Raw genomic sequence first — 13,755 nt, 5'->3', positions numbered from 1 at the left:
AGCAGAAGGTGGCCTGGTGGCTATTTTGGGGAAATGACGTGAGACCCTGCTGCAAGGCTCTTTCAGCAGCCCTGCCGTACCTCCTTTTTCCATCCTGGAAGAAGCCAGCCCCAGAGGTGCAGATGTTGATCACCTGGTCAGGGGCCATGCACACTCTGACAAACAACTGCTCCGTTGTTTCAGAGAGTCAGAAACACCGACGCTCACCACTCTGCCCTCCGAACTCCTCCTGGACCGGCTGCACCCCAACCCCATGTACCAGCGGATGCCACTTCTCCTTAATCCGAAACTACTCAGCCTGGAGTATCCCAGGAACAATATTGAATACGTGAGAGATATTGGGGAAGGAGCATTTGGGAGAGTCTTCCAAGCAAGGTAAGCAGTCCATGTGTGAGTCCTCTCTATCTGGAGGTATCTGGGAAAAATCAGCAGTTGGGCATCCATTTGCGTGGACACCAGAAATCCTTTGTTCTTTTACTCAAACCGAAATTGGTAGAAGGGCCCAACAGTTAAACTGAGGCTTGAATAATTGTTTGGCTTGTCCACTGCTTTCCACTCATATCTGTTAAACTTTTGTCAAGAATGAGTCTCCTGTTCTTCTCTCTAGTACATACTGTGTCAAACTCACATACCAAAGTCTGGTGTGACAGCTTGGCTAAATTTATCATCCCTATTTTTTTTTCAAAGAGTATTGCATGTGACATGTGACTTATTGTGAAATGCTTGCATTTCCCCGTATGTGCAAATTGTCAGTGTGTGGTGTCCTCCATTACAAACTCAGCACTGGCTAGTAGTTACCACAGAGGGCAATGTGTCATGCTGCAGTTAGGTCCTCACCCAGTTTACGTTTGATTTAGTGGCAAAACCAAACCAAACCAACCCAAAAATCCCCTAAAAATCCAACCTACTTAAGCCAACATCCTTTGTGTGTGTGTGTGTGTGTGTCCCCTTTGCTTATTCAGATTTTATTCTTGGAAATCACAACCATTGTTGCCTGTTTAAATTTAAGGCATTAGATGAGCCATAGATTCTGTTGAATTTCCTGGGAGGTGAGGTCATGCTCTTCTTCACATGTGAAAAACATTTCATTGAGAACCCAGGGATGAACCCAAACTTGCTTAGAATGGGTGGATGGAAGGCATCTCATTACCCTTGACAGTCTGCAATGCCTGCAGGTCAGCATTTGGCCAGTCTGCTCTTCTTGGAAAATCCCAGCCCAAACTCCAGAAAGAAGGTGGACAGAGTGTTCCATTTTGCTCGGGATGGGTTTTCTTAGTCCTTTACAGTTAATAAGTCTGGGACGTAGCTCATTTTGTCACTGTATCTGGAGTAGTGTGTGATGACAAAAAATGCCAGGGACTATTAGAGTCCTGATGTGCACCATGGCCTGCCTGGCGAATTGCTCCCAGTGACTTCGAAACCAAAGGACTCTCCATGCAAAAAGCAGCCATAAGTGCAGATACTTTCAACGTTTATAGTTATGCTGTGGATGTATCCACTGGGAAATGACTTATGGGCTGGTTAAAATGCTGGTAGAATAGCGAAACCATTTCAATAGATGTGACGGATTTTTTTCCTAATGAAGGGATGTGGAAGAAATGCAGGCGTACTTTTATTTAATATAGAGGGAGCTAAAAATAACAAAGTTTAAAGGGCGCACAGTGGGAAAATCACAGATGCTTAGCCTGTGATTGATTGTTAGCCTGGATGGCTGAGCCAAACGCATCCGAACTTGAGTCGAGAGCAAAGTTGCGGTGACTGAGTCACAGCTGGTGCAGGCAAGCCAGTGCAGGTGTGCGATGCCTGGTGCTCAGGGCATCCCACTGAGTGCAGCCTTCCCGTAGTGCTTCGCCTGCACCAGCACCTCCAGATAGCCTCAGCGCTACCCAGAGCCTCCTCAGCTGGAGGTGGCTCTCCCCGACCTTGAGCAGGACCTCTCGAAGGGAATTAAAGTGTCACTGAAGCGCCAGGTTAAGCAAGTGTTAAAGTGGTGTAGAGAGCTTCCATGTGGATTTCGTCCACCCCAGTGCTGTAATTCCTTTTAGTTAAACCTTTTTTGCTATTGTCAGTGGAAAACGGGAGAAAAAGGAAAAACAGAAAAAAAAAAAGCAAGCAACAAAATCGTATCCAGCTTTTGCAACATGCAGAGTACCATACCCTCTGAAACACCTGGTTTTTGGGGCTCAGGGAAGGAGCCCCAGAAATACTGTTTCTGAGTGGCTTATTTATTTTTATTAAAATCTCTATCAGAAACCACTCTGAAGCATTATATTCTTGGGGAAAATTCTATCCTCTGACATTCCTGTGCACCACTGGCAGACCATCAGAGACTGCTGTGCTGACATCCAGAAGCACCAGCCGCGCATCCCTCCAGGTGACGGACACCACCCAGCTCAAATCTTTGCCTTCCCGTCGCAGATGGATAAAATGTACTTGTCTACATGTGTTAAATGGACATCTCAGGCTAAGTTTAGCAACCCTTTTACTTCTCGTGGTCTCATGTTTCTCCCTCTCCTGTAAACACAGCTCTGCGCATGGTGCCAGTGATGCCTTTGCCAGTTGGCTTGCTGCGAGTCCTGATTCAGTGTTTACTCACTCCTGGGTCAAGCAACATGTTAGGACAGGAAGTGTCTGGCTATCATTTACCAGCTCCTCCTGAAAGGCTGCCATGTCCGCTTAGGGCTCGTTCACACTGGAAAGGTTGAGGAAGTAGCCAGTTACCTCAACAGATGTCTTTAAAACGAGATATGGGACCTGGCTCAGGTCTGTCCTAACCAGGTCGTGGTGGCCAATTCAGGATCTCCTGCTCCTGGGAGGAGCATGTTGAATTTTCTGCACACCTCCAGAGCACCAGTCCTCTGCAGGACAATGTAGATGAGCATGCAGATTGCTCCCAGAGGTGGAGCTGCATGCCCGAAACTAAGCTTGAAGGCCAGGGTTGCCCAGTGCCCTGGATGTGGGGTCTTTACCAGCACCAAAGGCTCGTGGACCCTCACTGCAAAGGCTTTGGGGTCAGCTTGTCATCTCTGTGGGAGACGAGGCTGCCCCAAGGGCCAGGCTAGAGCTGTGGGCAGGAGATCAGAGATCGAGGTGGCAGGAGTTTCTCCATCACAGGTATCCTCACATTCTTTCAAGTGCAAAGGATGTTTCTTTGACCTGCTGTTTCAAATGTAGCTGAAAAGCTTTTTGGATGTTAAAGAAACCAAATGAAACAATCCCCTCCCTGTTCTGAACACTGTGCTGCCCCCCCCCAACATTTCCCTCCAAAGGAGAGGGTAAAGGTAGTTCTCCACCTGCCTCATTAGATGTTAATGGCACCAATTAACGGCCTAACAAGCTGCCCAGCTGTGATGCTGAGGAAGATGTGGGACAGGATGCAGTCTCAAATACAGATTCAATCTGCTCCTCATTTTTTTTTTTCACAGTTACTGTTCTGGAAAGAAGGTCTGTCTGGAAACCTAAAATCAGACATCCTCTTTAGGTAGATTGGGGGCAAAATCTCTGTTTGCCCTGCTCTTTAAACAGCAGGTACCTAAAATGCTGCCGGTATTGCACAGATCCACTGATGGTGAAGAAACTGAGGACAGCTGCTGTCCATCCTGTGCACAAACTGGGGTATCTCACCTAAGCATTTGGGGAGTCACTAGAGAGGAAACCCAAGGTAATTTCTGTTGATGCTTCCTATTTCTAGAAGAAAATTACCAGTTTTCTATTAAACACTCCCCATTCTGTCCTGGAGCCTGAACTGTCCTGTTTAATTACAGAAGCCACAGCTTCCCAGTGATCACGTGTGCCCATCCCATTCTGCTAACAGTGTCTTTTGGGCACCAAGGAGTTCAGCTTCAGCAGCTCTCAGCCAAGACTGCACACAGAGCCTCTCTCTCTTCCCACTCAGCGCGATGTCCCCAGATCTGTCAGGACTGGGCTGAAGGAGTTAACTTGAGTTATTAACATGAGTCGCTGAGGGTGGAGTTACGTGCTGTAGCCTGAATGCCCAGCAAAAGGCTCCGTGCAACTTAATCTCACTTGAGTCCCATTTAGGTTAGTTTACACTACAGGATTTCAGCAGAGAGCGGATAGATGGGTCTACTTCAGGCTTTGGCCCGGGGTGAATTTCTCTCTCCAAAGCGTGCAATATGAAGCTGTTGGCACTGTGCTAGGTCTGCTAGCCAGTCATGAGTGGGAATCTGCAGTGAGGCTGCTTGGATGAGATACATGCCCTCCTCTTTTTACTTTTAATTGCTCCGCTGGTTTCTTCAGGCTATTGCTGCTGACTTTCTCAGGCAGGGAGGCTAGGCAGCAGTGGGTGCGTGAGAAGACATCTCCTCTCCTACTAGACTGGAACCTTGCTGCCAGCACAGGGTGAAAAAAGGAGGACATTTTGCTGTAGCGGAGGCAGTAGCAGACAAATGTGGAGCTGGCTCCTCCACCTCGGCATGCTGGACCTGCTCACCCAAGCCCTTCAGCTGCGATCTGGCTGCCTGTGAAATTCTTCTCTAGATGGGCATCCTGCCACCATCTGACATTTGACATTTATAGCATCCGAGCGCATCTGTTGCAAGTGCCATATGTCTGGAGTAGATGACAAGGAAACTGGAAGTTTGCTTTGGAAATTGGAACCTCCTCTTGGGGCTACTGAGCAGTAAAGTAACCTGGCATTTGAGCAGCAGGAGGGCAGTCAGGCAGGAGCACGGAACATGACTGGGTGCCACTCTCCACGGGCTCTGTCTGCTTTTAAGGCGTGCATCTCAACTGCAGGACCCCTGGGCAGAGTAGGCGTGGGCAACGAAATGTGTGTCCGAGGTTTGACCTGTGTCTGAAGCGCAGAACGTTGCTGTGCTTTGGGAACAGCTACCCCTGCATCTTTGGCAAGCCTGCCTAATCAAACTCGCTGAGGGCAGAGTAACCTGCGGATAAGAAAATAAAATGAGTCTGTGCTTGTTCCAAGTCAGGAAGCTCTGTTTCCGGATTTGTGTCTCTTAAGCTGAAGATTCACCAGTGTCCAGCATGTATTGGTGCATGAGCTTGTTCTTCAGACACGACACGTATATGCTTTCTCCCTTCTGTCTCATCACCTGTTTCCACAAAACTTGCAGGAGCATAACTATGTGCTAGATATCAGCTCCACCCTGTTAAATTCAGCTGAAATTAGCTAATGGGTTCAAAACTTGCTAAATTACAGGTGTACTCCACCCACCCTGCTCCTCCTGAACAGTGGCAAAAGGCTATTTTCCTTACAAAACCTGGGGAATGTACTATAATTACTATTCATTCTCTGATAGTAGCTAGATATGCCAATGCCACCACCATGCTGTGTGTGGGAAAGGAGGCTCTTTCAACATTTTCATATGAAATATGCTTATTTTTCACTCCTGGTAAGATCAATCCTTCGGTCAGTGCCGAATGCTTCCACCTTGTTTTTTGTCTCCATCATTTTGCACCAGAAACAGAGCCTGTGGTGTACATGCACCTTTCACCTTTGCTTTCCTCTCTCCCAGGGCCCCGGGGCTGCTGCCGTACGAGCCTTTCACCATGGTGGCAGTGAAAATGCTGAAGGAGGAAGCATCCGCGGACATGCAGGCCGACTTCCAGAGGGAGGCAGCCCTCATGGCCGAATTTGACAACCCGAACATTGTCAAGCTTTTAGGTATCTGAACGAGGTCCCTATGTATGGGGTAACCCATCCTGCAAATATGCTGGGGTTTTGCTAGGGGCACAAGGGCAAACACATGTGCATGACCAGTCCTGAATGCAAGTGGTCTCTTCTGCAAGAGGAAATGCCTCTTGCAAAAGGGGTGAGCTTTTCTGTGAGCCGCTGCATGCTCTGCTAAATTCTCCACCAGAACAAGTCTCAAAAAGTAGGTCTGACACTGCTGCTTTTTCAGGACGGTGCGTTGTAACAAACCCTCTTCATCCTGTGCTAGAGCATGCTGCTGACCATCTTGCTGCATAGCTCTGCTTCTAGCTTCATAACATCAGGGCGGATGTCTTACAAGGAAGACATGAGCTTCCTGGAGCTGTGATTTATTTTGTGGGTATTTAAAAACAAAAAAAACAAACACAAAAAAACAGGCACAAGTCTTGTTAGTTTTATGGGTCCCACTTACTATTGTCATGTCTGAACACTCACCAGCATTAAAAAAACAAAGTGAAGCAAACAAAACAGAAAAGCCAACCACAAAAACAGTCCCTTCCTTCCCCTCCCTTCCCAGCTAAAAGGAAACCCTGGTTTACTGGGCTTTTTAGAAAGCCTTGGTGCCACAGCTTGGCTAATACTTCATTCCTCTGTAAAGAAAGCTGCCGACCAGATTTTATTTCAATAAATTTTCAGTTTCTGAATGAAATGGATGTTGCCATCCACCTTCACCTGGCAGTCCTACTTGGGGTTCAAAGGGTTGATCCCTGTCAACAAGCAGCTGAGATCTTAATTTATTTCAATAGGAAGGTCCACAAAATTTGGAAATGTAAAAACCCCAGGTTTAGGAAAGCTGGGTTGATATAAGTACTTTGGCAACGGAAAAGAATATCAGGAAATGCCCCAAATGCAAATAAACATTGTGTTTATTGTCAACACACTGTAGGTCAGGAAAGGGCAAAGGTACAGGAGCGAACTGGTCTCACATTGAGCGGGCGTGGGGAAAAGAGCCGCATTGTTGAGCACAGCTTCGACGATAAAGCTCTCACATACACTCCTCACGCTTGTCAGATCCCGATTTTATCATGCTGGGAACAGATATCTGTTTTTTCTCAAAGATTCAAGTGTTAGGTCATCAACAAGAACTTCGGATTTCGCAATAAGTTGGATCACCAATTACTAAACGAATGGCCCAAAGGAAGCAAAACACATACACTTCAAATGCTGGCTTTTGCTAGTTGGCGAGTTACTAGCAGTCACACAAATAATTTTGCCTACCTCTAAAACTGACTTTACGTCAGTAAAACTGGTTAAAAAGTTGGGTTTGGAAATTTGTATACTAAGCTGGTGATCTTTGCACACACCACTGATATTAATAATGCAGTAGAGAGAGGCTCTGATTTCAAATTTTTCATATAAAACATATATATTAGGTGCATCTAATTGGTGGACCTGATCTGAAAAACATGAGTAGGTCATCAGAAAACTTTGGAAAAGGCAAGGCAAACACCTTCTACAGACTAGCATGCTGCAGCTGAGTCACATCAATCCTGCTGCATGGTGGGAGTGGGGTTCGTCTGATTATGGCCCTTCGTAAAGCTGGTGTAGGACCAAGCACATGTCCACCAGTGGAACTAGGTTCTGCATCTGTTAGATGTGGCAGATCTCTCCTTTCTGATATCTGCCTTTTCTTTGACTTTTTTTTTTTTTTTCCATATATGAGAGTCAGTCATGCCGTAAATAATTTCTGCAAACAACATTTTTTGCATGTGCAGTTTTCAAACAAACAAACAAAAACCAACAACTGAAGAATATGGAGCAGGAGTGTCTTTTATTCAGGTATCCCAATGTACTCTTGAACATGTCCCTGAAAATGTTGTTTTGTGATTACATCTGAAGTCTAACTACATACATGTAGCCTTTACCCACATACTAGTATAAATGCAATAACTAAAACAAACAAAAAAGCCCTGTAATTGGAACTATAAAATTTCTTCTTGAAAGTATGTCCTTCCAGTTGCAACTGGGAAGAGACAATGCTCCTGTTAGTGCCAGTTTAACCAGGTTTAGGCTCTTAATTAAACATAGCTCCAAATATGTATCCTCCTCCTTGGATGCCCAGACAAAGCAAGCAGCTGCACGACTTGTTAGCGTCCCGCACAGAGTTCAACATTAGATCCCTGGTGAAGGAGCTTCAAAGACACAAAGGGACCTGATGCAACTTGACGGTATTTGCATGCTTCACCTTTCCCTCTGCCCCCACACACATTCTTGAAAATACTTACTTTGCCTAAGTATTTTTGGATTTTTTTTTTTTTTTTTGGGTCTTGCCACAGCAGAACCTTTCTTTGCTCCCCAAATGACCCATGCGGTGCGTCTTTCTTCTTGCAGGTGTGTGCGCTGTTGGGAAACCCATGTGCCTGCTGTTCGAGTACATGGCCTACGGGGATCTCAACGAGTACCTGCGCGACCGCTCGCCCCGCAACCTCTGCAGCCTGGCTCAGCAGGGCGGCCTGGAGGTGCGGGTCTGCCTCCCCAGCCCCCTGGCGCTGTGCTGCACCAGCCAGCTCTGCATTGCCAAGCAGGTGGCCGCGGGCATGGCCTACCTCTCCGAGCGCAAGTTTGTCCACCGGGACTTGGCCACCAGGAACTGCCTGGTGGGGGAGAACATGGTGGTCAAAATCGCCGACTTCGGCCTCTCGAGGAACATGTATTCGGCCGACTACTACAAAGCCAACGAGAACGACGCTATCCCCATCCGCTGGATGCCCCCCGAGTCCATCTTCTACAACCGGTACACCACAGAGTCCGACGTGTGGGCCTACGGGGTGGTGCTGTGGGAGATCTTCTCCTACGGCATGCAGCCCTACTACGGGATGGCTCACGAGGAGGTCATCTACTACGTGAGGGACGGGAACGTCCTCTCCTGCCCAGACAATTGCCCTCTGGAGCTCTACAACCTGATGCGCCTCTGCTGGAGCAAGCTGCCCTCCGACCGCCCGAGCTTTGCCAGCATCCACCGCATCCTGGAGCGCATGTACGAGAGGGCTGTGGCCTCCCTGCAGGTCTGAGGGGTGTGCCCAGGGTGTCCCCCACGTCCACCCATGGATGGATGTGGACAGGCCTGAAAGCTCCTGAGTGGCAGCACCACTCGAAGCTGTGTTGTAAAGGGAGGAGAAACACCTTGTTCCTCTGCCATGCAAGAACCATGTACTGCACCCCCCTGGGGTGGGCTATACCTCCCTGAGGTGGACTATGTGTCACAAAGTATGGGGATATCTCCCAGCCTCAAGGCTGGGGCTCTTTGGGTTGGTGGCCGTGCTGGCCGTGCTAGCTCAGGACCTGCGTTAGGCATTTCCAGGAGCACGGGGCTCCACAGGCAAAGCAAACGAACCTCTCGCTGGCAGCACTTCCCTTCCTAACAGTTCCCTCCATGTTCTCCTGCATTTGTGCTCTTTGCTGTTACCTTTTGCTTCCCTTCTGTAAATGTTTTCAACTACTACCTGAAAAAAATATATATATTGCAGAAATCAATTCTATTTTGGATTCTGTTTGCATTTTATTTTTGCATATTCACTTCCTTTTGTAGAAAAAGGACATTTCTGAAACCACAGTCCACTTCCTTTTAACTTCCACCTTCCCTTTGACACTTGCAAACACAGCACAGACAGAGTGAAACCAGGAGCCTGCAGGACCACCAGCGGGAACCAGTATGTCATGTTACACAGACGAGCAATCTCCTAAGCAGCTCAAAAGCTCCTCTTCTCCAAAAGAGGGAAGTCTGTAGTGAGGGTCATTTGATTTTTCCTAAGATCTCACCCCCAAAGTCTGTCTCAGGCATAGCAGCCAGTCTTCCCACCTTCTCCTACAATAAAGCTATTGGGTACTAACGGACAAATTAATCCTGAAGGTCCAGCCTGGCACCCGGCTGGTCTCTCAGGTGTGTTTATTTCCCCCTGCTGTGCAGCGTCCCCTGTGCTGAGAGCAGGGAGAAACGCAGCCCCTGTGCTCAAAACCTCACCTGGTGTCATGCTGGCTGTCACACCTGTACCTCTGGGTGAGAAAACATCCTCCCCTGCAGAAACATGGCACAGAATTAATTCGGGGTGATGTATGCCATCCGTGGCCTTCAGAGACATCGTGCCAGCTAGGGGAACATGTCAGAAAGGGGAGCTCACCCTCTAACACAAAAAGTATTGCGGACTGCCCATCCACAGGTCAGAAATGAGACTGCCTTGGTTACACAAGGTCCTCAGCCTACTTGTAAACACCAAAGATAATTTGTCTTCTGAAAGTTGTCTCAGTCATACTGCATACATCACTGCCAGAGAAAAACAAACTCCTGCCCAGGAGGAGCAGGTAAGTTTAAAAGGTTATGCCAACCATCACGACGACCAAAACTGGAAAGTATGTGCCTTCATCTCCTTCTTTCCTGTAATGTCAGTTAATCTCTGTTACACCACGACCTTCTATTCTTTTCATTTATTTATTTATTTTTAAATAACCATAGTGCATTCTGGCTGTGGCCGTGGGTGCACATTTCAGTATTTTCATTCCACTCGTGTGTGTTTCACTCAAGCAAAAGAGCTCACATTTAAACAAGACAGTGGGAAGAAAGAAAAGGAGCACTCCTGGGGCCGCAAAATGTTGAAAATACTGCTAGGACAATGCTTGGATACCTGCAGAGAGAGGAGAAAACGACCAGTGCTGTCTTACCCATTTAGCAGTCCTGCCATCACGCTACTTTGTCAGAGGTTTACCGAGGTCTGCATGCTAAGACACAAAAAGAAAAGCAAAACAAGAACTCCTGGCCCCTCTTTCCAAATGCAATAATTACCGGAGATCCTTGCGTAGCTCCTGTTGCCACTTCACGACCACCTCACAGCCCGCAGCACTGAGTTGTGCTAGCCTTTGTCACCTGGCAGAGATGCTCTGTCTGCCCTGCACATCACATCAGGGCAAGGAGGTGATGCCTGGGGATGGGGGTGAGCAGCAGAGTGCAAATTCAGGCAGTGCTCCGGGCAGCACGGGTTTGGCCGTGCTCTTCAGGGAGGGCAGGATCAGGCCTTTGATGTGGGTAGCTGTGTAGGTCCTGCACAAGTATGGGAAGGAAAACATCACCTCCTCCTAACGTGAAAGGTGTCTTACACCAAACAAAGGTCGTAAGAACAGGTTGGTGTGAAATCTGTGCCAACTGCTAGTCTGAGCAGATGCACTCACTTACAGACCAGAGGGCAGCCCTTTTCCCTGCCCTTCCCTAGCCAAACCTCTCTTTCCGTGACACCAGTTCTGGCCCCACGCAGTCTGAATGGGCCCTGCTGTCATAAAAGTGGAAAATCTGGTTTTCCCTGCTCAGCATTCCACCTTTTGCATTGCAAGCCTGTGTTGAAAGTGAGGTAGCTAGCGACTGTAGGTCAGGATGGAAAATGCTTCCTCTGTTGTAAGGGGAAAGATCTTTTCAAGATCGTCTCGTTGAGAAGCTCTCTGCAGCATGCACTCCAAACATGATAATCGCTTCTGCATCACGATCCAGCAGGAGGGCTTAGCGCCTAAACGGCGATGTCCTTTGAGGATTACGTGGTAGACAGACCTTCTGCTGCCTTGGCATATGGCTGGATTTTACCCTGAGAGTTTCCTCCTGTTGTACATTTTTCAGCTTGCTGAAAGCTGGAAGCTGAATTGCTTTCAGGATTTGCTTTCTTACACAGCTTTTTTTTTTTTTTTTTTTCCTTTTTTTTTTTTCCTCCCTTTGTTTGAGAGTTTTTCTTTCTGCAATGGATGTTATACAGTGTGCTACTCCAGAGATTTGTAGGTTGTTTTTTATAGCTATCACAAAACTCAAATTATTTTGAATGGGAGTAAGCAGTGGGCTTGTGAGAGAGTAGAAGAGAAAGAAAATATATTAATCAAAAAACTGTTTGGAAGCAAAAATATTTTGCAGTCTCTAGTTTGGATTTACATGTTCATGCAGAGGAAGAAGTTGAACCAAAACCAATTAATTTAGGTGCTCAAGTTCCCATTCCCACTGATGGCAGAGGGAGCCTTGCAGTCAGTGGCATGGGACAATAACCCTACAGAGAAGAGGATTTGCAGCATGCTTGGTGTACCCACTACCTCCGAGTGTCCTGACAGCATATGCAGCACAGGGTGACAGGGTCCAGGGTGACATCCCAAGACAGCGATACTCTCCTGTTCTTTAAAAGGTGTACTTGAAATGCATTGTAAAGCATAAATTCCACAATTGATCGAACACTACCTGCAACATGATTAAATTTGTTTTAGAGAAGCTGCTCTCAATCACGCTGCGTACTGAACCCATCTCTCTGGTCTCGGCTCTCCAAGGGTACAAAACAATTATCTGTTCTCTGTTACACATTACAGAAATTATGGCTTTGAATGACATCCCAAACAGAGATCTACATTTCTCACTATCCTTACCCGTGTAGCTCCTGTGCGTAATATTTTAAAAAATAAAGAGATATCAGAAATGAATTCTGTTCTCTCTGTTCTCTTCATTCTCCAGCACCAGGTTTATTACTGGAAACAGGTGCATTTTGTCTTATTAGTACAGTTTTACTACAGCTTTAATATCACTATGGTTATACTGTAGGTAATTATAGAAGAAGTTTGCACAGGCTTTTCAGATCAAGGTATGCAGCAAAATTAGCCTATTATGTGTGCTCAAAGGCATGTTTTTTTTCTACATTGATGGCTTAAATTTCATGCTTTAAAGACACAGTAAGGCCCTACGGGTGGAACAAGGCACTTGAGAAGAAGAAGCCGTTCAGGTTGCTCTGCAGGAGGCTGTTTTACAGGAAGGCATTCAGGTGGGAGCAGGAGAGCACTGGGCTTTCAGCATGACAGGTCCTTGTCCTGAGACTAATGGCGTGAGGAGGACAGGAAGGAGGATGTCACCACAGCAGTGTGGGATGGAGTCCCTTAAACACTTTCCCTTGACACAGCAATGTCCAGGATGCCTCGTGTGGATGGAAATGACATCTGCTTCCTCCATGATTTCTGCTGGTATTTGTGCCTGGACTCTGACCCCACACCAAGACAAGTTGGGAATAAAAGTGCTGTTCAAAATCAAAAGGGAATTGAGTTTGCTGGCTGTAGAAGACAGCCGAGAAAATAGCTTGTCACTGATGGGTTTATCTAAAAAAAGTCACAGCTCCTTTTTCTGCGTGTGATTCTTGAATATGAACTTGTTCAGTAAGTCCTCCACAAAGTCCACTGGCATTTTAACTATTTTAAAACTCATAAAACACTTAACAATCAGAACTGGAAAGTAAAACTGAAATTCCTGACTACAACTAGCCAGGGAAGAAATTCTTTCTTTCAACTTTCTTTCCTTTTCTTTCACCCTCTTTGTGCAAATTCCTCATTGCGTCCGTCAAAACCTTCACTTTGCTCACTTCAGCCCTGTTTAAAGCTTCTAATCTTCAGCCAGGAGTTAGCAACTTGCTTTATTGCAGAGCCTTGCTGTATGTGGCAAAGAGGCATTTCCTAGAGGCACCTCTCTGTTGGCAGAGTCCAGCAGTAACTGTGCAAAGGGCAGGCTCTGAGGAACTCGAAGCTGCCCATCTAACCACTGCGTACAGCTTTCTGTGCTGCAGTAAGTGCTCGCCTGAAGGGCAGGTGATGCTTTGTACCACGACATATCTCTGTGCTAACATGGTATCTTCCACTGTCCTGCAAATTTAGGATTAAGTACATAAAAGTTTAATCGGTGACAGATAGGGTGTTATCCAACAGGTTTGGACTAACAGGAAGTCACTTAATTGAAAAAAATTACTGTATATTAATTGAACAATAATTTATTGAAAATTTATTTTTTTCTGGCCAGTGGGATGCTTTAAATCTCATGCCATTTATAGGCCCCTGTGTTGACTTTGCCTCTGTGATATTACGACACATCTCTGCTGGGCAGCCACGAACATGTTGGGGCACTTGCATGCTTACTGCCCTACCCCACGGCCATTATGTAAAAGAGATGTTACAGCTCAGGAGCTTATATGGGCGAGCACACGTTCACGTAAGCAAACAGCTTAATGGACAAGGGGGGGCTGTGCCGAAACGCGAGGCACTGGGTGAATGAATGGGGGTTATTCACTCTCCTG

At 46.8% G+C, this 13,755-nt stretch overlaps 1 protein-coding gene across 2 annotated transcripts in view; it reads left to right on the top strand.

Annotated features, from left to right (window-relative positions):
• Positions 1 to 9,156, top strand: part of MUSK (muscle associated receptor tyrosine kinase) — a 50,858-nt gene extending 41,702 nt beyond the window's left edge. For both annotated transcript variants that reach the window (XM_040541628.1, XM_040541629.1), the window contains 3 exons: positions 184 to 375; positions 5,499 to 5,647; positions 8,027 to 9,156. In XM_040541628.1, coding sequence (XP_040397562.1) covers positions 184 to 375; positions 5,499 to 5,647; positions 8,027 to 8,706 — 1,021 coding nt within the window. In that variant the 3' untranslated portion in view covers positions 8,707 to 9,156. The remainder of the gene's footprint in view (positions 1 to 183; positions 376 to 5,498; positions 5,648 to 8,026) is intronic.
• Positions 9,157 to 13,755: the final 4,599 nt, after the last annotated feature.

Source organism: Cygnus olor, chromosome Z, assembly GCF_009769625.2.
Source record: "Cygnus olor isolate bCygOlo1 chromosome Z, bCygOlo1.pri.v2, whole genome shotgun sequence".
NCBI lineage: Eukaryota > Metazoa > Chordata > Aves > Anseriformes > Anatidae > Cygnus > Cygnus olor.
This window is presented reverse-complemented; position numbering and strand designations above follow the sequence as displayed.